This window comes from Phlebotomus papatasi, chromosome 1, assembly GCF_024763615.1.
Source record: "Phlebotomus papatasi isolate M1 chromosome 1, Ppap_2.1, whole genome shotgun sequence".
Lineage (NCBI taxonomy): Eukaryota > Metazoa > Arthropoda > Insecta > Diptera > Psychodidae > Phlebotomus > Phlebotomus papatasi.
Window position 1 is genome coordinate 101,955,166 of NC_077222.1, and position 27,148 is coordinate 101,982,313.

Below are 27,148 nucleotides of genomic sequence, written 5' to 3' on the forward strand. Positions count from 1 at the left end.
AAAATAATATTAAAATAATAAACAATTTGGAAAATGATTGGTATCAAAATCAAACAATTAGAAAAATAATAAGAGATAATAAGAAAAAGGTTGAAAATTCCTGCACAGTTATTATTATTATTAAGTGATAAATAATTTAAAAACCATTTAAAACTTAAAAAACGCGATATTTTAATTTATTTGCTCATTTTCTATTTATTTTCTATATATTCTAGAAAATTTCCAATCGAAAATTTCTTGCATACCAAATATGCGAGTTCCACACGGAGAGTTGGCTTTTCCCACAAAATCAAACTCTCAGAAAAAAAACCATGTGTTATCTTGTGGCGATTTGCTGAACTATTTTGAGTAGCATTTCTCAAAAGCTCAGAAAGTCATAAAGAATTCAAGAAAATTTCCAATTTTCAGCATGATGTTTATAATTCAATTGCAGAAAAACTACTGGGAGCTTTTCCAATTATATGGTAGCATTGAAAAGCTAATGAAAAGTTGCAAAAATAATTATATATTCGCGAAACTTTATTTTCTCGGCATAAATTTGTGATGAAAAATGTATTTTTTAAAACAATTTTCAATTGAAAAATATTTGGAAAATTTGTTCTAAAAATGAGAAAAGTACGACAGGACTTCAAAGAGCATGTCTTTGCGAACACAACAAAATAAAAATTATCTTTTTATCTTAAAAATTCTAGGACTAGTTACATTTTGTTTGGGGCATGTTTTAAGAGGGTACCAAAGTTTGCAAAATTTTATCACGAAAGCAAAATAGTTTTTCCTAAAAGCTCAAACATGGTTCGAAAGAGACTGGAAAACACTACCCCCAGTTAAATTTTCAAAGGCATACCTCAAAAATTGTATGTGTTATTCAACTGTGAATTTTGCATACAGTTCCCGCTCTCTAATCCGGAATGCAGTAATCCGGACGAGTTATTGACGGTTATATTTAAAATCATTTTAAGGTTATGCATGTGTGTTCAACAATGAAAATGAATTATCCTGTGATGTTTTTGTTTAATAAATGAAGTATAATAGCGTAGAATTCTCTAATTATGTCTTTTTAAGATTCTTTAAAACTTTTATTCTAATTCTAGAAAAAAAAACCTTGTATCTTGTATTATATTTTCGAGACGTTGAACAAATTCAAAAAACCATCCGGATTACGAAGCGGACATCTGTCATATTGTCTCCCAATCATCCGGATTACAAAGCAAGCACTGGAGACGCTATATTTTCACTAAAAACTTAAGCCTTAATGCCACTTTGTGTTTTAAAAAATGTTAAATTGATTTTTTGTGTCCTTTTTAGGTGGAATGATGGAGCGTGTACATCAACTTAATTTTCAAAAATTTAAATATATTTTTTTTATCAATTTCAAGATTTTTTGAGAGGTTTTTATTCAATAAAGAACGCTAACAAAAAAAAAGTTAAGCAAAAAAGGCAAAAAATGTTACATTTCTTTCAAATTCCTACTCCAGCGCCTCCTGGTGGCATATTTTTGGCGGGCATCGCCATTTTGCCGCTTTTTTCTGAAAATGAGCTTTTCGGAGCTCCAGTCGCACTGAACTTTCGGACAATTTGCCAGTTTGCCTGAGACCGCCGAAGTGAAAAGGTTCTTTTTTTGGGTTGGAGACGATTTTTTTGGTGTGAATTTATTTAATTTCGTGCTCTATTATGGCTCTATCACGAATGTCTTGTTTCCGGTTACCCACGTCGCAGCAGGTTAGTGCACAAAATGGGCTAAAAATGTGGAAAAATTGCGAATAAATTCGGGGGGATTGGTCAAAAATGCGCTCTAGCGTGTGTCTTGTGTAGAGAAAAATGTACAAAAAAAAATCCATTTTGCGCGTGGATGGAGACGTCTTGGCGGGCAGTTCGTGCCCCCCTAATCCCCCGGAACACGAGGGGGCAGATTGCGGCAAAAAATTGAGGTGTCGAGTGTGTGGAAAAGTTACTGGATTACATAATCGCTGAGGCGCGAGTTCCTCTGGGGAATTGTGGGGTCCCGGGCGGAAATCTAGGGAGTCCTGTGGGGTGATTCCTCCACCCAGGCGTTCCTCAAGGACGAGGATCCCTAGAAAAGGATCTTCCGAGTATCTCAAGTGACTTTTCCCTAAGACTTTTCACCCTTTCCTGCGGAAAATTCATCTCAAGAATTTGCCAACCTGTCATTTTCTTCTCTTTTTTTACCGAAAGAGAGTAACACCGTGAGAAAGAGATGAACAATCAAGGTGTCATCAATTTTCGGAGTGTCATCAATTCTCCAAAAAAAGCGGGAAAACTCCAAATTCCCTCCAAAAATCTCTCTCTTCACCCCCCAAAAATCCCAAGTAACACAATTTAGAGACCAAAAAGACCAAGAACATGCATTATTTTTAGCATTGCACTTACTTAACCTCCTCAATAATGATTATATCATCGTCCGAGGAGAAATTTGTGCCCGATTATCAGTCGCCTCTTGGCTGTGTGAGTTTTTTTTGGGGGGATTGTGGGGCTTTCCGTGGCACAAAATTAATTAGAAATTCACATGATTTCCCCCTTTTGTCCTCGTGTGACCTCTACTTCCCGCTTTCCCTGCATTTTCATTGACATTTTCGCTGTGAAAACGACTTCGACGGGCGCTTTGTCAGTCTCACGCAGCGCACTGGCCAGAACTTTATCATGTGATCGCTTATCGGACAATCGTGCTCAGTTGAGCATACGAAAAATGTCTTTGGCAGAAAAATGTGATTTTTTCCCAAGTGGAAGATCAAGTTCAAGTTGAAAGCAAAAGCATTTCTCGAGGTGTTGAGCACGAGATCTTGGCCTAAAGACTTCGCAGCTATTGTTGTCTGATGAACGACCGGAGATGTCTTTAGTCTGACCCTGGAATCAGAGAGTGATCTCATGGGATTATTGTTGGATTTTCCAAGTGGTTAGTGTTCTTCGCAAAATCTTGAAATATTTGTGGTTTTTTTTGGAGGGAATTTTATAAAATTTTACAATTAAAGGTTATCTTTAATGTTATTAGGTTATGTGAGGTTATACTTCACATAACCTAAATCTTTGACGGACTTTTGGTAAAGCTAGAAAATTTTGAAATTTGAGCCCAGCCCCTGAAGAAGGCTTGGAGTCCGATCAGAAAACTGGGAGAAATCTGCTTTTTCTGAGCTATTCCCGCTATTTCACACCCCCGACTTACCCCGGTTCTTATTTTTTTGTATCCCCCCTTCCCTAACCCCCCTTACCCAGGTCTTAGGTCATGAGACCTATTTTGACCAGTTCCCGATATTTACACAAACACCTAGCACATTATTTGCTGTACTCACCCCGGTTCTTATATGACTAAATTATTCGTCGGCATTCAGTAAGCATGACCCTTAGATTTAAATAAAACCACTGCAATTTCTTGTTATTTCGAAATTTAAGACTTTGGAAAATATGTTTAAACCAGTTTGAAGCCTAACGTAGAGAAATTTGCTAAGAGTAAATAGAACTAGTGCCTACAATTTTCTTTTAAAAAAAATATTTTTTTACCGGGTTTAATATTTTATTTAAATTTAAAGATAAAAAATATGATTTTCTAACCATTTTCTATGCACAAAAGTCCATTTTATGGTTATGTTTTCAATATTTTAAGGTTAAGCTACTTAAAATCATTTAATTTGGTTTCTATATTTCTTAAATTTGGAAAAATTCATAACTCTTACTATAATACGGTCAATATGGTTATGTTAGGATATAACCTTAAATTCACTTAACCTTTTATAGGAGAAAGCATAATGTACGGTACCGTTCTCTTATTTGCAAACTCACAACAAATTTGTGAAATTTAAGGTTATATAACTTAACCTCGAAAAACAAGGTAATTCCTAAATTTACAGTAGAGTCTCGATTCAAAGTACAATTTAATCTCACATAAATTTCGTTTGTTTTGAAAAAAATCAAATTTGAGGTGAGAAATGTCAAAAATACTCCCCGAGCATTCGAATTTAGGAGACTCTACTGTATTTGTTTTAGAATCGACCGTGCTTAAACATATTAAAATGTCAGGAGCTGATATATTTAGGGTAAGTGTGCCCAATTCCGGCCAGCTTGCAATTTCGGCCATCTTTTTTGTTCCTCGAATTTCCATGAACTTTTGGATTTTACGTACTCTAGAGATTATACAATGCAAAAGAATAACAAAAAATGTAGCTTCGACAAACGAGATGGCGTGAAAAAGATATTGGAAGAATTCCCGAAGGGCAAGGAACTATGAGAATGAAGGTGGCCGAAATAAGGCACCAAAGCTATGTCTATATTTTTATTCATTTTAAAATGTATTAAGAATGATTTTAGAGTAATTAAAGACGGTAAACTCTTTATAAGTTTCCAAGAAACACTCTTTCAGAAGAAAGAATAAAAAAATCAATTTGTATTTAAAATATTACATTTCAAACTTGAGACTTTGACGCTTGAATGCAACTATGCCGAAATTTGGCACATTTACCCTACATAATGTTTTGAGCTGAACTGAAATTGGTTATCATTTGGTGCTCGCTGGGACTTATCGTTCAAATGTGAGTAACTTTACTGTATATCCCAAAATTAAATCGTTAGACAATTTAGGGTTTTTGATTACTAAAAATTAACAAGGTTTTTATTTATCTTTTATCGGTATTCTTCGCTACTTCACCCTATAATATTCAAAATCAGCTAATAAAATCAGAAGTTTTATCGACACGCTGACAAACTATATGGAAAACATAATGATAAGTCATGCCTTTGATTATCACTATGGGCTTTTCTGGTATGCCGACCAGGGCGATACTCACTACTTTATTTTGGAAAAACCCTCTTCAGAAAGCCCCTTTAAATTTTTATGAGTTTCTGCATTTTCACTTTTTCTATAGAACTTGAAATTTTTTTTTTTACAAAACAGAAAGATTATATAGTAGGGTAAAGTGGTACAAGTTGGACAATGAATGGTACAATTTGGATAGGGCTTTTTTCTTGATAAATTTAGTACTTCCTTTTTATTTGTATATTTTTAATGCTTTAGTTTTATAATTTGGTTCCTTGTGCTTAAAAACAAATTTTGTACTATATTTATCAAGAAAAAAGCCATGTCCAACTTGTACCGGCGAATTGTCCAACTTGTAACACTATGTTCAACTTATATTAGTTAGATGAAAAGTTAAATTTTGAAAGTCACATTAATGTAGTTATCAAGAAACTGGCGGCTCTTATGGGGACTATAGCAAGAAACAAGTACAGAAACATATCTACAGAAATTAGGAAAACGATATATTACTCGCTGTGCGAGTCAATTTTGAGCTACGGATCTTTGATCTGGGGCAACACAAGCAAAAGATTCTTAAACAAACTTAAAAGAACACAAAATAAAATTGCAAAAATTATATTCAATTATAATAGGTACACAAAAACTGAAACTTTATATAAAGAGACAAAGGTACTTCCTATAAGACGAATTATTACAGTACAGCAAATCTTACACATACACAAAATAAAAAATAAATTAATTCATACACAAAGTCAATAAGAAATTAATACACAGGAAAGAAGACAACAAGGGGATATAATAAACATACGTCCTAAAACAAATAAATATGGAACAAAATCTATTACATTTAATGCCATAAAAAATTACAATAATTTACCGCAAAGAATAAAATTGAATTTTAAGCACCAAACTGTAAAACATATTAAGAAATTGCTCAATGAACTTTTGTAAGCGTCACTCTGTTAGCTCGGATTGGTTGCAACTCATGTCACAAAAAAAAACTTACTGTAAGTTATATATAGCCTTATGTTTAGGAAACATTGTATCCTTTAGGCATGAAATAAACTTCAAATTGAATTGAATATCACTTTACCCTATCTTGAAACGTAGGCAAAACATGGTTTTTTTTGAGCCGAGAAATTTTCAGTTATGTGATGTCCTGATTTTAGGTTAAGTCATACATAACCTCAAATTATAGAATGGTCGCCTATCTATATAAGACAATTAGACCCTTTAAATCTATGCAGCAAGAAGTGTATGTCACTGTGTATTATTTTATTAAACGTTTTAGTACTCGAATGCTCTGACAGCCGCTAGATGGCGTTGTATCATTATAAATGATAACTCGAGTTTTTTATGGCTTCGACACACCTTTTAGGTCAGGAAAATTTCATGAAATCGAAATTTAAATGGTTTTCGTTCTCAAATGTTTTGCATAAGTCTATCGTACTCTTTCGCACTCTTCTTCTTCTTCTTTTAAACATCACACTAAATTTAATTTAGTTCAATCTAATTTTGAGTTGAGTTCGATCTATTTTTGGAGACGCTTGTAAGAGAAAAGGATGTGAATTTTAATTTAACGAAATTTTCCTAAACTGGAAGGTCTGCGGGAATCATTAGCAAACGTTTTAAGGGTGCATTTTTTTTAATTTCGGTTTTACATTTTGTTTTTGTTACTCTTTGATATCCAATTTTGATAGTCATGACTTGACTAAATAATATCTTTAAAAGTCGATTGTAGCGCCACTTGCGGGTTACTGGAAAAGCTTCAACGGTCCTAAAAGTTGCAGAATAAAAGTTTTCCGTGATTTTAAGCTTAATAATGCTAAAAAAAAAGATCCAGAATTTAATTTCAGAAAAAATGGTTATGCAAGCCTTTTTCTAATAGCTAGCTCAGATCTCCGAGTTCGTCAACATAGAGTATCTTATCAGTTTTCTTTTGAGATAAAGGCATAAACTGATTAGGAGCATGAAAATGCTCCTTGGTTTTTCATATTTCAACCACATGAGTTAAGACTTTTAATTACTTTTAAGCTCTGTTTATGGTATTAGTTGCAAGTTGGCTATTTTAATAATCTCTGATACATTGACTTTGTGTGGGTATATCTTGGAATTTTTGCCTCCAAGACCACGTGGAAGAGATGAAATGAAAGATTTTTTTTTAGCACGAACAACCAGTTGATGTTGTTTGATGCGGAAAACAAAAAAAAAAGACATATTTCTTAATAATATGGAAATTCAATTCAACAGTATTTCACGTTCAAACTCTATCGACATTTCAAAGTTCATTGATTGCTCTATTTTTAGAGAGTCTCGATAGTCGTAAGTTTATGTTGAAAGGCAGAGTATAGAGGGCAAGTAGAGTGTACTTGAAGGGATTGTGGAAACCCAGATTTTCAGGGTTTTTTTTCATGCTTTATCACAAAAGTCAGTTACAAAATTTTGAGCAAGGCAATTTTACAGTTTTTGAGATAAAATTCCAAGCAATGACAAAATAGAAAATCTCATAAAAATAAAAGTTCTCGCAGAAAGTTAAAAAAATATTTGCATATGTGATAAAATTTGCTTCAAACAAAACGTTCTGGTACGTTGATAAAAAAAAGAGCAATTCATGAAACAGCACAAGAAATTATCTTTAGAATTAAGGACAAATAAAATTTATTTTTATGATGTGTCTCTCTTTCTCCGTCAACAAACACATTCGAAATTGGGTCTTCTCAATGCTAAATAACACTCGTTTATTGTGAGATTCTTTTTTTCTATTCGTGCATATGAGAGTGTTTTTTTTTAAAAGCTCCCATGCTCACTCTCATATCGTGATCTGTTGCATTGACAGTGAAATATGTAAGCCAAGGTTATGCAACTCGCAAATGATGATAAAATGGGAGAGAAGAACTGCGGCAATTAGGGGACTTGGAAATCCATCCAAAACACCCAAATGAAAGATTTTTAGCTAAATTTTTGTGGACATGGAAGAGGAGATTAGATGAAAAGAAGACACATGATTTTTGTGATAAATTTATCAAATGACTTTACCACATAAAGCCTAATCTCTATCTCTCACGTACACCGGTCGCTAAGGTGCAAAACAAATTTAAGCATTATTTTGTGGTCACCTTCAAACATTGACGCTGAATATGAAACATTTTGAAGGCCAGGTTGTTCCAACACCTTCTCCAGTACACACACACACAATAAAGCGAGTTTTCGGGGGAGGTGTTTTTAGTGAATTTGAGGTCAATGTTAAGTGAATCTTTGCCTTAGACCGGCTTTGATTCGCTTTAAGGTAAATCCCACAGCTGACACCAGTGTTACGATACACATACCAAAAGCGTTTTGATTAGCCTAGGAGAAGGCTTTCAGGATTCGCTCGCTTCGCACATACTCTGGCTTCGAACACTTCATATTTTACTCATATTCCTTTAATGAATCTTCGAAACCAGGGTGTGTACGAAGTCTGACAGCTTTCCCCTACGGGATTATGAGAATGTTTAACGGTTATTGGAAGTTTCGGAGCAAGAAAGGAACCTCCACATAAGGTTTTGATCGGAACTAAATCGGAGATCCTGGACAGTCCCCGGAGACTGACTCATCCTTCCCACCACGAAGCTAAAATTAAGTGTCGAAAAAGAACATACGAATACCTCCTCAACTACAACGCAAATGTAGATCCGCAGACTTTTATCTAGTGGTCATGACAACACTCAGCACAAAAGGGTCCTTTTCAGGACCGGCCCTCAATATCATATCAATGAATATTGAGGGTATGTCGTCGATCAAAGAAGATCTTTGTGAACTCTGTGTAAAACGAAAATGTGACGTCCTTTGTCTACAGTAGTCCCATAAGGACCTCATGCAACGCCGACCAAAGATCAGTGTAATGAAAATGGTTATTAAGAGACCGCATTAAAAGTATGGTGACTCTATCTTTGTCAAATCGGACATTGATTTCGAATCGATAGCCTTTACGGATTCCAACGACATTGAGATCCTCACCGTGACATTTGAGAAGTTCTCCGTGATTTCCGTTTACAAACCCTCGGGAGTGGACTTTCAGTTCTTGGAACCGAGTAATTTTGCGACTTTTAATGTCCGGAATGGTACGAGGGCAAGGGGCTAACACTGATTCACGATGTTAAACTTCCAGCATCTTTTCACAGCGCAAGATGGAGATGAGGTTACAATCCTTTTCTCATCTTTGCTGGTGACAAAATGGTTCCTTCTCGCCGCAAGACTGTGTTGCCCCCTATCCCGTACTCGCACAGCATAGACCCATCATATGTGAAGTGATGGCCTCCGTAAAGCCTAGAACCTACCTTTTCGTAAAAGGTTCATTTTCTGTAAGGCTGACTGGAGAAGGTTCTCATCAGATGTTGATTCGGCCGTGAGGGACATTGATCCAAAACCGGAGAATTTTAAGCGTTTTGTGGAGACAGTGAAAGCGATTTCGAAGTCGTGCATTCTAAGAGGATGTCGCACTAGCTACATCCCTGGTCTGCCTTCTTAGATATCTCATATGTCAGAGTTCTTCCAGGCCTTTGATGCGGAACCATTATGGTGACAGCTACGATTGCGCTTGGTTGTATTTTGGCTGACGCTGTATTGGAGAGTCGTCGGGAACGTTGGGTATCTACTACCGAGGGTCTCAACCTCACTCATAGTGCCCATCAGGCCTGGAGATTGATACGACCCCTTGGCAACGATCCCACTGCCGACAAGACCCTTCCGCAGATCACTGCAAACAGATCGTAAGTCAGTTGCTCCTGAACGGCAAAATTGGCAAGCCCGTTTCTAAGCCGAATGTCTTTCGGTGTACCTCTGCAGAGGTAGATCGCCTGTTCGCTGAACAAATAAAAAACTTTGGACCCATCACTGTTGACTGGATCCTTAGACTTTTTTAACCATTCCTTGTGTCATCACAAAATTCCGAAAGAACCCGGAAGGAGCTATCGTACCCTATTTCTCTCTTATGTCATATTTTGAAAATTTTTGAAAGTATGCTGCTGCAAAGGCTTACACGCGCAGTAGAGAACAAGCTGATCAGAGAGAAAGCTGGATACCGCTCTGGGAAATCCAGCTTTGGTCAAGTACTGAACATCTTTCAATATATTGAGGATGGGTTTGAGCGGTTTGAGGAAGGCAAAATTATAACTGTTGCCTTCGTCGATCTCTTGGCAGCCTCTGACACAATAAATCACAAATTATCCTATTGAAGATCAACAATCTCACGAACGACTGCGGTTTCGCACGGATGATTGTAGTTCTCTTACTTAGAGAATCGCAAAAGAAGAAGAAATCGGAAGAGATGTCAACGATCCGAGGAGCTACCTGTCGATTTCTTTTTTGTGTCATCTCTTTAAAATGTTTGAAAGTATGCTGTTGAAAAGGATTTCACCAGATGTAGAGGATAAGGTGATCGGAGAGCAAGCTGGGTACCGCTCTGGAAAATCCAGCTTGGTCAAGTTTTGAACCTCACTTAATTTATTGAGGATGGTTTCGAGGAAGGGAAGATCACAGGTGTTGTCTTCGTCGACCTCTCGGCAGCCTCTGACACAGTAAACCACAGAATTCTCCTTTCAAAGATCAACAATTTCACAAACGATTGTGGTTCCGCACGGATGATTGGGGTTCTTTTAGACAACCGCAGATTCTTTGTTGAGTTCTGTGGTCACAAAATCAGATGGAGACTGTAAAAAAATGGTCTACCGTAAGGAAGTATCTTCTTGGCTCCAATTTTGTTTAATATACAAATGATCAGCCGCTGCCGTCTCCAAAAGTTATTTATAATATGACATAACTAAAATTCTAACCTAAAAAAGCAAGTAATTAATCCTGGCTGCTGGAAATGCTTCTGGACTGGTTTTTTCCTCTTAATTCTTAAAGACAAATACTGCTGCCTTTAAATTATTGAGAAAATTTTATTGTAAAATTTTATGTTTATGTCATACATAACCTCAATTTAAAATAGTCGTAATATTTTTCGTTCTTATTCCCAAAAATAAGACGTTTCAGGTCAAGAAGAAATATTTATTCTAGATTAACGTTATTAATTACTCAACAGTTAGAACAAATGAAGATTTGCATCTGTGTTTGCTCTGTGAATTAGGCCTGGAAGCGATAAAGCAGACCACAGACAACAATAAAAATGGGTATTTTTTGTGTGATATTAAAAGAATATTACCTCACATGGAATCGAAACTTTTTTATACAAATGCGTGGGCCTGAAGATTATTCGATGAAAATGTTTGTATTTTCAGTAAAAGGTCAAACAAATTGTTTGCAAGAGAGAAAGAATTACCCACCCGGCAAATTCTGCAGAATTCTGCAGAAATTCGTCAGATTTGAAAATGTAACTGCCGAAAATTCTGCAGAATTTCTGCAGAATTTTGTTCTAAAGGTGGATCCGATCGTTGTATGAAAATTCTGCAGAATTTTCTACAGAATTTCTACAGAAAATTTTATGAATTTTCGGCACTTTCCTCAAGATGTCGTTCTGTCAAAATGGACTTGGAATATTTTCTCTGAAATTATTTATCAACTTGGTAGAAATTATAATCACGATTTTCATGATATATTTTATATATATAAATACTGCGAGGGTATGTTGTCTATAGAGAAGAATTAAATAGCAGTATTAAACATACTCCCGACCGAAAATTCTGCATTTTTTGATAAATTGTACAAGAATTTTCTTGAGAACAAAAAAATGTTACGATGTGATTTTCAGCTGAAGCCTTTAAAATTATTTATTATTATTATGAAAAAATTATTCTTTTCATTTCATTAAGTATATTTTCGTCCATTTTTCGGTTACTCGAATTCGCTTACTCGAGACAAATTTTGAAAGCTTTGGTTATTTGCCGTTACGATCGCTAGTGCGGTTTTTGAATGATGGCCGTTAAAAAAGGAAGAAGAAGAAAATTGCGGAATTGCAGAACGAAGTTTTGCTGGGTAATGATCACTATAATGATCCTCATCAAGCTCAGAAAGCTAATTTTTCGAATCTTTGTGAATAAATATTTCTCTCAATTGAATCCGTGTCATATTACATGAGATTTTAAATTTATTTCCGCTAGAGGCGCTTTATTGGAAACCAATGGACTTTGAGCGCCATCTATGATGGTCAGTGTAAATTGAACTTTATTTTTTTAACAGAAACTCGTCCCTGCGATCGTGACCTATGTGAGGAATATCTCCGCCGACAATACCGATCTTCGGGCTATCCTTGCCGAGAAGATTCCACGTGAGCAGGAGCGCGTGAAGAACTTCAGGAAGCAGTATGGCGCCACAAAGATGGGCGAAGTCACCGTTGACATGGTGAGTTGAATTTGGCGCTATAAATTCAATTAGTACGAAGGAGATATCATACAGATTTTCTCTGTGATTGGTATTATTTAATTTTCTCCAATGAGGCCAATTTGTGCTGACTGAGAGTGCATTCTGGGGTGAGAGATTGTGTGTGGCTCAATTTAATAATTCGATTGAGCATCGTGCCAGCAATTCAATTGAAGCCACTTGAGAGATACCAAACAATTGTTGAGTGGTGGCCTGTTTTGCGTGGATGGGGGAGTGTGAGTGGAAAATGTGGGTGTGTTTCTCTATTTCTTTCCTCCGAATGTTAGTCTTCTAAATGACCCAAATTGTGACCTTGGCTGCGTCATCGGCTGTTAGTGGCCAGATTATGTTATATGATGAGTTCAGTGTTCAGTGTGTGGATGTCAGGAACAGTGATGTTAAATTACATGACTTTTTTCTTGTATTTTTAGGAGAAAATGAACTTTGTCCGAAAAATCAGTGATGATAATGTTCATCAAAATCTCATGCGATTGATAATACCAATAAAAATTAAAAAGGGGAAATCTTACTCCTGAACATTTTTTAGAACATGTCTGTTCTCAAGTGCTTCTGCATTATCGACTTTTATTTGTATTGGTTCCTCTCTCAACTGTTTTCCCCAGTCCTTGTCGTGTTCTAAAACCACCAAACAGTCATGACAGGAACCAATACAAAGAAAAGGCGATTATGCAGAAACAATTGAGAAGAAACATGTACTAAAAAAATGTTCAGAAGAAAGATATTCCTTTTCAGTTTTCATTGGATTAGCTAGCACTATAAAAATTTTTAATTGGTCGATAATTTTTTAGACCTAGTGAAGTTCAAAGATATTGAAAATTTGTATTTGGGCAAGTTCTAACGGAAAAATCCACAAACCAAGCTGCTTTACATTTGTTTTTTGGACGTACGACGTACAATGGAGAATTATATGATCTGTAATTTCGTTCTTACGTGAGATCTACTGAAAAATGTGTAAATAGTACAGAGTTATTAGTTTTAGTACAAACAAACCTGACTATTCGCGACATTCACAAAATATTCGCAATTTTTGCAGGATTCATCGAGATTTATGTTCTTTGTTCGCCATTGAAAAGCTTCATGTTCTAAACCGTTTTAGTCGTTTTAGTACCCTTCTATTCTATTATAAAATATGAAAAAAAGCTTAAATAACAATCTATGATTTTTGTCCTTTTTTTTAAAGTTCATTTGAAAAATCTAAATTTATTTTACAAGTGGTTTTAGTAGTACAGTCATGTACTAAAATTTGTACTCTTTTTTGAACTTTTTTCCAACTACTTTAAGGTAATTCTTCTGTATTTGCGTCAAAATATTCATGTTCTAAATCGTTTTAGTCGTTTTAGTACTCTTCTATACTTTTATAAAATATGAAACAAAGCTTCAAAATAACAATCTCTATATTTTGTTCTTTGATTAAAAAAGTTCAATTTAAAAATATAAATTTATTTTACAAGTAGATTTAGTACAGTCATGTACTAAAATTTAAACTCTTTTTCGCTCTCTTTTCCAACCATTTTAAAGTAATTCTTCTATATTTTGCGTCAGAATACGGTTGTACTAAATTTATTAACGTCAAATGCTTTTAAAACAAAATGGTGAAGTATGAAAAATAACAAACATGTACTAAAATATAGATTTATAAGAAAACTATAATAGGTCATGGATTGTGCGAGAAAGCATATTTGCTTGACTTAAACGGTATCAAAAAAAAACAAAAAAACAAAATCTTATCCGATAGTTTTTGAACATGAGCAAAAATTAGTACACGTTTTAGAAGTGTTATAACAAACTTTCCTTCTTAAAAGCCTTTTGTGTTAAGATTTTTCTCAATTTGTTTTCTTTTTTTTTTAATTTTAAACAAAGTGACATTTAATATTCATAATTCATTCATTCATTTAGTACAAGCCTGTACTAAATATTTAGCTCTGCCTTTATTTATTTCTACAGTATTTCATAGATGCTCAAAATCATTATTATTTCATAATATTGTTGGCAAATATTTCTAGTTGTCATAAAACAATGTAAAAAGAAACATAATATAATACCTTTAAAAAATGAAATTTTTGTGGGAGTCCCATAGGTTACTTTTAGATCTGTTAGATTACTTAAATTTTTGGTGTGATTGAAATAATATTATTAATTAGAAAATTTATTCGATCTCCTGAAGGATTGTACATATATATTTTTTTAATTCACTGACAAGATTTGGTGGTTTTTGCGAATATTTTCATAAGATTCGTAAATGCTTTTTTGGGATTCAGGAATTTCGGGAATAATTGTGCAAGATTTTTAGGGTTTCTGGGTTTCGAGAATACTTTTTAAGCATTTTTGGGATTCACAGGTTTCTACACAGAGAATAAAAAGAGGTCGAAAATTGTCAAAAAGAGACAAAAGTTGGTTAACCCACGGAGTTCAATTTATAGTCAACCAATTTGATTACCATTGGTGTGCGATATTGTCTCCTTTTTGTCGACTGGAGACAAAAGGAAACAACAAATTGTCAAAAAGAGACAAACGGAGGTCGGAAATTGTCAAATGGAGACAAAAATTGGTCGTCTTGGGTAGTTCAATTTACAGTTAATCAACTTGTTGACCATTGGTGTGCGATTTTGTCTCCTTTTGTCAAAGAAAAATATCTCTGTCTCTTTCTGCCAATTGACAAATAGTTTCATTTTTATGGCGTGAGCGTGAGCGAAAGAAACGTGGAGCTTGTGAATAAACGTTTGTGCATTTAAGTTGAAGTGGAAAAATGAGTGTTTCTGGTGAGGAAGAAGTGGAGGATGCTGAACTTCGGGAATTATGCAGAGATTTTGGAGTAGAAGAACTCTACGAAGGCTTATTAGGTAATATGTTAAATATAACCTCAAATTCGCAGGAGCCCTATTGAAAATTTTTATTTTTTTCTAATTAAAGCGAAAAAAGTCACTGTAGACATCCTAAAGAATGCCCATTTGATGGATATAGAGGCATTCTTACCCTCTGACGCAACGAGAGTGATTTTTAAATCACATTGGAGGAAGTGGAAGGCAGCCCTTCCGGATTCTCTAAATCCGGAAGGGTGTATGAGGGAGTGCCTTGTACATTGTCAGAATGTATCCAATCCAGCACAAGTACAAGGTTAATCGAAAACAACATGGTTTTCAATCCATCTGGAGGACATTCTAATGTCTATGCCAGGAAGCGACAATATCAAAGAATATTATTCTCGGCATGGAAAGTTTGATAAATGTTGGAGAGATGAATTGGTTGATAGGATTCTGGACTACTTCGATGCACATAATATCCAAATTACATGCAAGATGATGGCTCAAATTTCTGAGGAAATTTCAGAGATGTTCCCGACAAAAGAAAAGGTTTGAAACTTTTTAATTTTCTTTGACGGTGGTTTTATTTTATGTTTGTTTTAGGTTAAATACTTCTCTCCCAAAAATGCGGCTCACAAATATTACGGGGGGCTCTTGTTTTCTCGCAATCACAACCGTCAACGTCCTTTGAAGCGAGAGATTCGAAAGGAGACTCATAGTGAGGTAGTTGAAATGGTTGCTGATCCGGAAATCAATTTGAGCAACCTGAAAGAACAGTTGATGACAATGACCCCGGAGACAGAGATTTCAAATGAATCTTTAACGCTCTGGATAAAGTGTTTCCCTTTGAGGAAGGAGGATCTTTTAAAGAGTGACTCAAATGATATTATAGAGCAATGGCCACTATTTGCACACAAGGAGGGCAATCTTTTGGTAAGTATTTTATTTTTTATCAAGGATATGATTTTAGGACTTCACAGACTATTTTTTTTAGATTTATTCTGATTTCTCTAGGATGTTCAGTGAAGCAAGAGAGTGTACTGCCATAAAGATCTGTTCTTTAACATGAGCATATTATTGGATGCTGTAGATTTATGCTTTAAGGCTTTTCATGTCCTTCATGCTGGAAAATACGCTCTCGAATGTGAAACAGTGTGGTATCTAGTGCAGAATTTTTTCTATGGGATTTCAACTAACAATGATGATCGCATTTCATTACTTTGTGATAATTTTCTGCGGTTCTGTACTACGGAGAGTGTAAAGGTTCCTTGCCATTTGGTACCGCTCAGGACTACAATCATCATCTCAAAAATCAGCATTCTCAAATATCGTTTCTCTATGGCCAAAACAACTGTAAGTAAACTTTCCAAAGTGCAAAAGCTTTTCAAAAACATCTTCAGAAACATATTGTTAATAAACGTTTTGAAATAGTAGAAGAACCTACGCTACAACAAAACAAGGAATTAGAAGTTGGTTATGTTCACAACATTGACGTAAGTGATAGAATATGTGATCTTGAAATTAATTCTACTGTAAGTGAATTCAAAACCAAAGTTTCCCAGCTTTTATGTACACTTTATTCGAGAGATAATTTCACAAGAGAAGATGTGAATTAAAGATATTTGTTCGTTTTTGGAAATGTGCTGTGTGATCACTTTTCAAATGATATTTCTGAGGATAAAAAGCAGAATTTTAACGTGATCACCAATATGTTGAAAAATCCATTATTAGGACAAGAGTCTGAATATGATCTTATCTCTCTTTTGAAAAAAATGGGAATTTATGAAGATATATATGAATATGTGATTGATAATGAAAATATTTTGCATATGTTGCCTATGAAATTTAATCTAAAAAATATTCTTTGAAATGCCCGGTGTATTTGAAAATATGTATGACAACTTATTGGAATCGCAGTCGAATGTTACGCACGCTTTACTTTTTAAAAGACAAAGTTTCATCAAATGACAATATATTCTAAAACGGCACATATTATGAAGTATCATATTTTTTGGAAAATAATTCCCAAAATCTATGTTGTGTGCAAGAAATTAATTACGAAAATTGACAGGCATTTTAACAGTGTGCGAATTTACAATAAACAAAGTCTTGAAACTTGTATTAAGGTGGAAGAACTTTGTAAAACTAACTTTGTTAAAAAAAAAACTTATGTCAATAATTCTGCAACATATATCATTTGAAATAAAAAAATATATATAACAGAAACAAAAAAGAAGCTTTTTTAATGAAAAAGGTGGCAAAAGGAGAGAAAATTGGTATACTTTTTACAAAAAGTTGCTTAATGTGGGTATTAACCAATTTGTTGACCATGATGGTCTCCATTGGTCCAAAAAGGTGCTTGATGTCAAGACTAACCACTTAATTGGCAAAACAGGTAAACATTTGACAATCTGTGGGTTGATTCAGGCGCTAACCAATTTGTTGACTATTAATAGTCTCCTTTGGTCAAAAAGGGGCTAGGCGCCAAGGCTATCCAACTTTTTGGTGCATTTCCACTAGGAGTTGTCTCCTTTGGACCACCAAATTACCTCTTTTTATTCTCTGTGTAGAGTAATTTATTATGAAGAATTTGTGGGATTCGTAAATACTTTTTTTTTTGTATGTTTAGGTTTCTAGATTCTTTAAATTCTTGAATTTTTTCTTGGGATTCGTATGCAGTTTATTGGGATTCCTGGGACCCATGAATTCTCATGAAATTTTCTTGGTATTCGCAAAGAAAATCCCAAGAGACTTCCTGGGATTTTCGATTTTCGCAAGATTTTGGGATTCACGAATACCTTCTTGGGATTCTCTGGTTTCGTGAATACTCATGAAGTATTCTTGGGATTCGTATGCAATTTCTTGGGATTCCCGAGAATCTTGAATTCTCATGAAATTTTCTTGGGATTCGCGAATACTTTCTTGAGATTCTCCGGTTTCGTAAATACTCATGAAGTATTCTTGGGATTCGTATGGAATTTTTGGGATTCCCGGGATTCGTGAATTCTCATGAAATTTTCTTGGGATTCGCAAATACTTTCCGGAGATTCTCGAATTTCGCGAATACTTCTGAAGTATTCACAATTTTTCTTTGGATTCTCTGATTTGTGAATTTTTATGAAGTACTTTTGGGATTCGTAAATAGTTTCTTGGCATTTTCAGATTTCACGAATTCTTATGAAATGTTCTTGGGATTCGTGAAAATTTTCTTGGGATTCTTATGAAGTGTTTTTGGGATTTCCAAGTAGTTTCTTGGGATTCCCTGTTTTTGTGAATAGTTTCTTGGGATTCGCAAATTCTTGGTAAATTCGGATTTCGTGAATACTAAAGTACTTTTGGGATTGATTATAATTTCTTGGGATTCTCGAATTTTGAGAACTTTTATGAAGTATTTTTCAAATAGACATTACAAATAAATTTTCGTGTAATTATCAAAGTAATCTTAATTGAGTCACACCTTTCAATATCTGATTTCCTTAAATTCTATCATCCGTATATTCTATTCCTAAAAATCATGAAGACATTAAATGTGTGCCTTGAAAGCATGTTTAAGAAAATTACCTTGGAAGAAACATAAAATAAATTACCCGCAAATATTGCTGATGTATAAAACATTTTGTCGTCAAAGTATTAAATGTATCACTTGTCCAGGCAAGACGTACTATTCCACAATTGACTCAATTACTCCGCACAATGAACGTAAAACTTCAATCAAGACCCTCGGTGAAATTTCCATTGACGACTAAAGTCTTTTATTTAGTTTTTTTTCAATGTGTGTGAATGTGTTTATGTTGGGGCGTTACGCAGAAGAGATGAAGATGAATGGGCTTTTGAGAGAGAGTGGCTCAGCAGGAGCATAAAATTGCCAAGAGCACGTGGCTCTTTTGGCGGGAACAGAGAGTTCGCAGATTGAATTTGCATGAGTATCTAGACAGAGATGATGCGCCATGAGTCAATGGGATGATTGACAATGTGAGATTTGTGTGCATGATAGAGAGATTTTTCCGGTCACCGGCTCTGGGGAGTACGTCTCCCTTATCGCCATTTGGAGAGAAAGAGAGTTTGTGGGGAGAAAAAAAGTTTTGTGCGATAACCTCGGACGTGCGCGCCCAGAGATTCATCGTGGAAATTGTGCTGATGCATGCTACTGTGGAGAAACTTCCCATGATGATGATGATGATCCAGTCCTTGACTCACAGACGCAATTTTGTCACATTTTTACATAATTGCATCGGGTGATGTTGTGATTGCAGATGTACGGTGGCATGCGTGGTATCAAGGGACTGGTGTGTGAGACATCTGTCCTGGATCCCGATGAGGGCATTCGCTTCCGCGGTCTCTCAATTCCAGAGTGCCAGAAGGTCCTGCCAAAGGCCAAGGGTGGTGCTGAACCACTGCCCGAGGGTCTCTTCTGGCTCCTTATCACGGGAGATGTTCCCACTCAGGCTCAGGTGGATGCTCTGTCCCGGGAATGGGCCAATCGTGCTGCTCTGCCTTCCCACGTGGTCACCATGCTCAATAACTTCCCCACCACCCTCCATCCCATGTCACAGCTCTCCTGCGCCGTCACCGCTCTCAATTCCGAGAGTAAGTTCGCCAGGGCGTACTCAGAGGTGAGTGTCGATTGAATTAGAAGTGAACACCAGGTTAATATTTTGGTCAGTGAACTACCTTTGAGGTGTTTACTGGGAAAACACGCCCAGTCTGTAAATGTTAAGCATGCCACAAGTCATGCTTAATAATCAATTTTACGCACCCAGGAATTTTTATTGGACATTAAAACAATATTGATTTCTTTGAAAAAGTGGCACATTGCACTTTGCAAAGAGAATCTCCTGGAATCATTCCTAATAACGATTTTTCAAGGTCAAAGGTTTAAAAGGCTTTAGGGAGCATATTCCTCATCGGAATGGTATCATGTTTGAGATTGTTAGAAAGGTCTTGGAATTTCCAACAAAAATGAACCGGTTCCAATCGGTTATGAACCGGTAATGTATGGGTTCATAACCGATAACTAATTTATACCCTAAATTGAATTATATTACCCAAGAAACAATTTTTTCTTAATATAGTCTTGTAGGATTCCTTAAGTAAGACACTATAGAACAAAAAATCTTTTTATTTGCTTATAACGCTCTTGGTTCCATCACTGAGATTACTGTAAGTACAGTGGCGCACTCTTAAGAATCTTAAGAGCTTCTATAGGAATTTCCAAAGAAAATTCTCACTTTAAGTCTTTTAAAAGTGCACTAAGAGACTTGTTTTATACTTGGTACTATAAGACAGCTATTTTGCTTCTTGGGTACTCTTAAGATCTTTTGGGCAATATCTTGAGTGATTTATAAATCGGTTCTAATCGGTTATAAACCGGTAATGAACCAAACCTGTGAATGACTGCATCATGGGCATCATGTAAGTGTTTTGACACTTCCTGATCACGAATATATGGGTGGCTAAAAATCGTTCCCGTCCGTCCGTCCGGTCTTTGGAGCTTAATAGCTCCCAAACTAAGACAGGCTGATTCATCTCTTTCAATGTAATCTATGTAATAGTGAACATGCGTCAACGCTTATAAATTGATATAATTCACTATAATTTTGCAAATTTCCAATTTGCCGCAAGATGTCACTACTTTCGCCCAAAACATTCCTTAATTAAGGACTTAGTAAGGACTTACTGTATGGACTTGACTAAAACATGTAATAGGACTGTTGAGCCTAGAGGAGTTGCAGGGAGTAAGCCCGTCTTGACAAAAACTCATCTAAGCCAACGGTAGGAATCACTGGGGTGATGACTCTGAGTGAGTGGTGCTAGATCGGCGGCTAACGTAAAGTTGCCATATCACTATAATTCCGCTAGATGGAGCTGTGAATGCTCGATAAGTTAGTCGGTCTTCATTAGCGAAGAGAGATTCGTGTCTGGCTTGGAATGGGCAATGAGGCTCAATTCCGGGAAGCTAGCGATGAAGGGTGCTCCAGCATGTTCTGGTGTGGGGCCTGTAGCATTCGTGCCACAAACACTTATTTAAGTGTGAATAATGCCTTTGGTTATAGTTATAGCGGTTATAGCATCGCGCTAGTAATAGTTAACCTGTTGTTTGCTGGGAATCTTACCATAATTCCATTATGGAAGACCGGAGCAGATTATCGAGGGACAGAATTAGACAAAGGTATTGTTGTGACGTGAAATATTCGCAAGGCAAACCCCAGAGGCAACATAGAAAATCCGAGTATTTGCCAGTCAAAAATACATTTACATCTTAAGGTAAAATTCATGAGAGCAACTCAAATGCCAGCGAAAGACATGGAGGCTGCTTACCTGAAAATAGATTCAGACACCAATTCCCAAAGAATCTCTTCCCCTTGACCTCCAGAATATCTCGATTACCTACGGATTGTACAAAGACACTTTAGAATGCAATTCCTATCGAATGTCTCATCCTTGTCTCTTCTAGAATGTTCCAATATCTGTGGAAGACAGAGAAAAGTCTTTCCGGGTCAGACGGACCCAAAATGTTCGGTTTTTCTTGTACTGCGACGACTCCAAAATTCTTTGCGATCTCTTCAATCCCTTCAGATCCTCCTTAGAATAAAGTTTGTTCTTAGGAATCTTTTCCTTTGTTCCCTTAGGCATCTGAAATAGTAAAACACTGCTGAACTATGTGATTCCCGGAAAGAAATATTGATTTGCGAAGCGCCAATTTTTGAGCAAAATGTAAACAGCCACAAAATCACTAATTTCTTTATAAAATTTTATTATTTCATGAATATCAATTTACTCACTTTGTAGAGGAATGATTGCACTTCACTTTTAATTCAACATTTGGATTTAAAATACTTTTTCACAAGGAAAAAAACAATAAATGTTTTTAATCAACCAGGGTATGAATTCTGAGATGCTGTGAGAATTTCATTTGGCAGTTTCTCTGAAAGCTTCATGAAAGTTCACAGAAAGCGATTCTAAGCGTCCGTGAATTTCTCGCATGAAGCCATTCACTAGCCAATATTTTTCACCGAGAAAAGTTTGGGTAAAAAGGTTTTCACTGGGAGATTTTGGAGGGCCTATTAGGTCAATTCACGTTAATACATTTTAACAAATAAGCCGGAAAATGATTAAAAAAAACTGTTTAAAAAATGTTCGAAATTTTCGATGTCACTTCTGTGACTTTGCACAACATTCTGTTACGAAGTACTAACGGACAAACTAAAGTAACGGAAAAATCCATGGAATTTATCTTCTATTTTTACGCGTGAGTTTCCGGGGAAATAAACGCTAATATTCCTCTTGGCATTCTGCGGAGTTATCAGCTTTTTTTCGCGTGGATTTCCTTGAAAAAACTTCCGAAGTATTTTCTTGCAACATATCTGAGAGCATTCCCTGGAAATTGAAACAAAATTTCCATTGAATATTCCGAGTATATTTTCTAATATCTTTCCGACCAAGACTCCATGGAAGTAATCGCGAAAATTCTGCAATTATTTTTCGCCCTAACGCTATAATTCTTGCGAGCTAGACATACTCAAATGAACGATATGGTAGCAATACAGTGCCTGCTTCGTTATCCGGATGATTGGGAGACAATGTGACAGATGTCTGCTTCGTAATCCGGATGGATTTTTTGAATTCCTTCAACGTCTCCAAAATATAATACAAGTTTTTTTGTAGAATTAGAATAAAAGTTTTAAAGAAGCTTAAAATGACATAATTAGAGAATTCTATGCTAGGGTAAATTAAGCTAATTCAAAACCTGCTCCAAATGGAAGTTTTCGCTACTCCAAATGGAAACGTCATTGTTTTCACGATAAATACAGTACTAAATTAATATATTTATATATTTTCTATATCACAGTTTCATTATTTAGTTAATTTTGCTCCAAATAAAGCGAAAATCTATTCATATTCACAAATTTTAATTTGTAATTTCTCAGAAAAAATTAAAAGTGTACCTTTTCACCATCGATTTTTTCATCGATCGACCATGGTTTCCAATGAAAAACACAATGAGGTGACAGTTGTTTATTCGTTTTGTTTAACATTTATGTCATATTTCTGGCTAATTTTAGATAAATTAAGTGCTAATCTTTATTGTTAACGGTACGTGAAGTTTTCAAATGAAATAATTACCTATTTCGTGAAGAAAAAGGGTTTTTCTGAAGTGTCTACAAATGCTTTAATAGGAAACCCCGGAAATATGATTTTTTTGGAGAGATTTTCTTATTATTTTAGATGGAAAAGGCGAAAAGATCAGGAATAAGTACAAATCCTGCACTCAAGAGCAACTCAACAAGGTTTTGGAAGCCTTTCGTCGCGGTTTCATTTACACTGTTTGTCTCCAATTAGAAAATTTCCCTTGTCTCCATTTGGATTAATATGTTTCCAATAGAAGCATTTTAAGCTCGCGTATTTTTCTTGTATTTAAGAAGTTTTCAAATTATATTTAAAGAATTTTCACTAAACAGTAACATTCTAGAAGAGTCAAGGAGCAAATTTATGTAATTCTCTTCAGAAAAAATATGAACTTAATGTGTTGAATCTTCTGTCAAAGTTAAAGCGTTGGGAAATGATTTTGAATTAGGACATTTATCCTATTATCCTTCATTATTTATTAAACAAAAACATCACATGATAATTAATTTTCACGAATATAAAAAAAATTATCAAAAATATTAAAGAAAATTTATAAAATAATGATAATACTGAAATAAGTCAGCATGCACTAACTGGGTCTCCCGTTCTCTAATTCACTTTAAGCCTTTAGATTTAAAATACTTTTTTCACATGGAAAAAACAATAAATGTTTTCAATCAACCAACTGTCATTAGTGAAAATATCACTGCTAGAAAATTTTTAGTGAAGAACCCAACTGGCACAAGATTGAAATGAGTCCATTACACTCACTTATTTAATGGATAAAATTATTATTTTTGTTTTTTCTCAAAGCTGAATAGTTATATTATGTTACTGCAGTGACTATATTAGGGAAATAAAAATAAAAATATTATTTTAAGTGGATTTTATCGAGTTAGCGTAGTCATAATGATCCACATAGCGTAGTGTCCAGATTAGCGCATGTATTCACCCCTTGGGTTTTTTACTGACCAAAAAATATGTTTTTCTGGTTTTAAATGAAAGGGAATGCACTTTTGCGCCAATTGGGTAATATTTATGAGCTTTTAATGGTTTTTAGGGCGTCCACAAAAGCAAATATTGGGAATATGCCTACGAGGACAGCATGGATTTGATTGCCAAGCTGCCCGTCGTAGCTGCCACAATTTACCGCAATACTTACATGGATGGTAAGGGAATTGGGGCTATTGACACGAAGAAGGATTGGTCGGCGAATTTCACCAGTATGCTGGGTTTTGACAATGAGACTTTCACCGAACTCATGCGACTCTACCTCACGATTCACAGTGACCACGAGGGTGGCAATGTGTCTGCCCACACGGTGCATCTGGTGGGATCTGCCCTCAGTGATCCCTACCTGTCCTTTGCTGCTGGCATGAATGGTCTGGCGGGTCCACTGCACGGTCTGGCCAATCAGGAAGTTCTGGTGTGGCTGCAGAAGATGATGAAGGAACTGGGCAATGATCTTTCGGAGAAGAACATCAAGGATTTCATCTGGAAGACACTGAAATCTGGTCAGGTGGTACCTGGCTATGGGCATGCTGTGCTCAGGAAGACAGATCCTAGGTACATGGTTCAGAGGGAATTTGCCCAGAAACATCTTCCGGACTATCCACTTTTCAAGCTTGTGTCCACAATCTTCACCACCGTGCCGCCAATTCTCACGGAATTGGGCAAGGTTAAGAATCCCTGGCCCAATGTTGATGCCCATTCGGGAGTTCTGCTGCAGTACTACGGACTGAAGGAGATGAACTACTACACGGTTCTCTTTGGCGTTTCCCGAGCTCTTGGTGTCTTGGCTGGTTTGGTCTGGGATCGGGCTCTGGGACTGCCAATCGAACGCCCCAAATCCTTCTCCACTGACGCCCTCATGAAGGCCGTTGGAGCGTCTAAGTAAAGCAAAAACATCCACCCAGTTCATCCATCGTCCCAGCTAGAATTAATAATTATTGAGAGTGATCCTACAAAGTCTTTAAAAAAAATTTAGAGAGAGAGAAATAAAGTCAAGGTATTTTTCTTTTGCTAAAAATTTCTCTTTACAGTGGATCAATTAAAAAAAAAGAAAATACTTAAGGATTTCTCTCGAGGAAACCACAGAAAAGAAAAAAAAAAACTTAATTTTATTAACCTTAGTAAACCTTGGCTGCAATGTCATCCAAGATGCCCATGATGCAACATCGAAAAGAAATATAAGCAAATAATTTGCAGCATAATTGATATTTCGGTGTGGAAATTTGTGCAAAGAAAACAAAAAAAGTAAGAATTGTGTTATAGAACCTGCATATAGAATGATGCTGAAAAAAAATCAGGAATTCATACCATGTTTAATTTATTTAAGGGTTTAAGTGTATATTTAAAAAAAAGTGAAATTAGAAGGAAGTTTGTAGAGTAAATGCATTCTAGCAAACATTTTTAAATCATTGAGATTCCTTGTTTTTTTTTCTTCCTGATCCCTCCTTTTGTCCCCTTTTTTTGTAACAAAATTTCACGAAAGAGCGTAAAGTATTCACACAGCTATGTTGTAGTGTTTAGAAGAGACAATAAAGTGGTTTAAAAGAAGGATAAACTTGGTTTTTTTTTTAAATTGGTTTGCAATTTGGAAGAGATCTCGGCAAAAATTGCAGAATGCAGGGGATTTTGTAAAGAATGCTGGAGTTTAATTTGAAAAGAATAAGGTTATGTTGAACCTAACCTCAAAAATATATTAAAAATTCACTTTCGCTTTCAACTGATTTTTTGTCCTTAATGATGCAGGATTAGAATAGGATGATCTTTTAAATCTCTTGATCCTACACTAGGAAAATATTCATGCTCGACTTCGAAGCACTCCCAGGACTCCCAGGCATGATCCCGAATTTCCTTCAACCTAACCATCTTGTTCAAAAATTAGCGCATTAATTTGTATAGCAGAATTTCTTAATCTGCGGATCTGATGATTTTTTTGGACATTAAGCCCCTGCATTAAGAAACCGACGAGAATTCTAACCTCAAATTCTAACCTCTTAATGTTGTATGCGTTTAATTCTAAGAGGTAGTTAATGAGAATTTAACACTTTAATTGATTTAAAACCCGAGGCGAAAAATAAGTCAAAGAATATCAAATTAATTACCATACACTTAAAGTTAACGCCCGATTTTTACTCTGCAGAATTTAATATGCGTTATACAGTGGTGGAAATAAGTATAATTCCACCCCATTTGTCCTTAAAGAAACTCAACAAAAAAAGAAGTCTCGAAAAAAATCATACGTAGACCATATCGTCCTTTCATGCCAACAAAAAAAGTCGATATTTTGATTTTTCATTCAAAGTATTTTTAGAATTATAATAGAATTTTCTTTTATAGGCATAATTCCACTCAATAAATTTAAATATCTTTTAATAATTTTGTTTTTAACTATAATTAATAAATTAAGTAACCATTTTATAAAGTTTTACATTAATTTTTGCTGAAATATCGTGGGGAAAATGTTTGACGAACAAAAATAAAGAAAAAATTAAAATCTTCAAAGCGATGAATCTAAAGAACCAGAAAAAATGACTAGCTTTATTCTGCCATCTTTATAATTTTGTAAGATCTTGAGAAAATTGGAATTCTTGTTACATAGCAATCATAGAGATGTAATGTGCCAACGTGGAGATTCCAATGACCAAATTGCAGAGGGTCGTCCGATTGGAAATTTTTTTGATACCAGTGGAAAGTATGGCTCTTCAGATGATCATTGGTACTAAAATTATGAAAATCTAACTAATAGTTTGAGTAATTCTAGCTCAAAGAAATTTTATAGCAAAAAAATACTTAAGTCAACTTTTATTAGTATAAAAATTTAAGGTTACGTGTTCATAGGAAATCCGCCGGACTAGAATAATCTCAACAGAGCTGTAGGGGAGACTGGGGCAAAAAGTCACAAATCCAAAAATTCAAAATTCAATATCTTCCAAGGTAAAAAAGATAGCGATTCAAATTTTTTTCTATAGATAGCCTCCATAAACCTTCTTCAATATCGTAAGTTTCTTGGAATTCGAACAAGGAATTTAGAAAATAAAAAATATCGAAATTTTTAGCCCTACTTTTTAAATATTTTCCTTACAGAAGATAACAA

At 35.3% G+C, this 27,148-nt stretch overlaps 2 protein-coding genes across 3 annotated transcripts; both read left to right on the forward strand.

Moving 5' to 3' along the window:
* The first annotated feature begins 1,559 nt into the window (after window positions 1–1,559).
* On the forward strand, window positions 1,560–25,612 carry LOC129810162 (probable citrate synthase 1, mitochondrial). The gene is made up of 4 exons (XM_055860468.1): window positions 1,560–1,719; window positions 11,918–12,079; window positions 19,173–19,532; window positions 24,107–25,612. Exons 1-4 carry the CDS (start codon window positions 1,672–1,674, stop codon window positions 24,941–24,943), a joined length of 1,407 nt encoding a protein of 468 aa, XP_055716443.1. The 5' UTR covers window positions 1,560–1,671; the 3' UTR covers window positions 24,944–25,612.
* Window positions 14,473–16,120, forward strand: LOC129810163 (uncharacterized). Of its 2 annotated transcripts, none has more exons than XM_055860469.1 (3): window positions 14,473–15,468; window positions 15,523–15,852; window positions 15,914–16,120. In XM_055860469.1, the coding sequence occupies exons 1-3, from the start codon at window positions 15,280–15,282 to the stop codon at window positions 15,986–15,988; spliced, it is 594 nt and encodes a 197-aa protein (XP_055716444.1). In that variant the 5' UTR covers window positions 14,473–15,279; the 3' UTR covers window positions 15,989–16,120. The 2 variants fall into 2 exon arrangements, with proteins under 2 accessions (XP_055716444.1, XP_055716445.1); XM_055860470.1 differs by having other exon boundaries at window positions 15,934–16,120.
* Window positions 25,613–27,148: the final 1,536 nt, after the last annotated feature.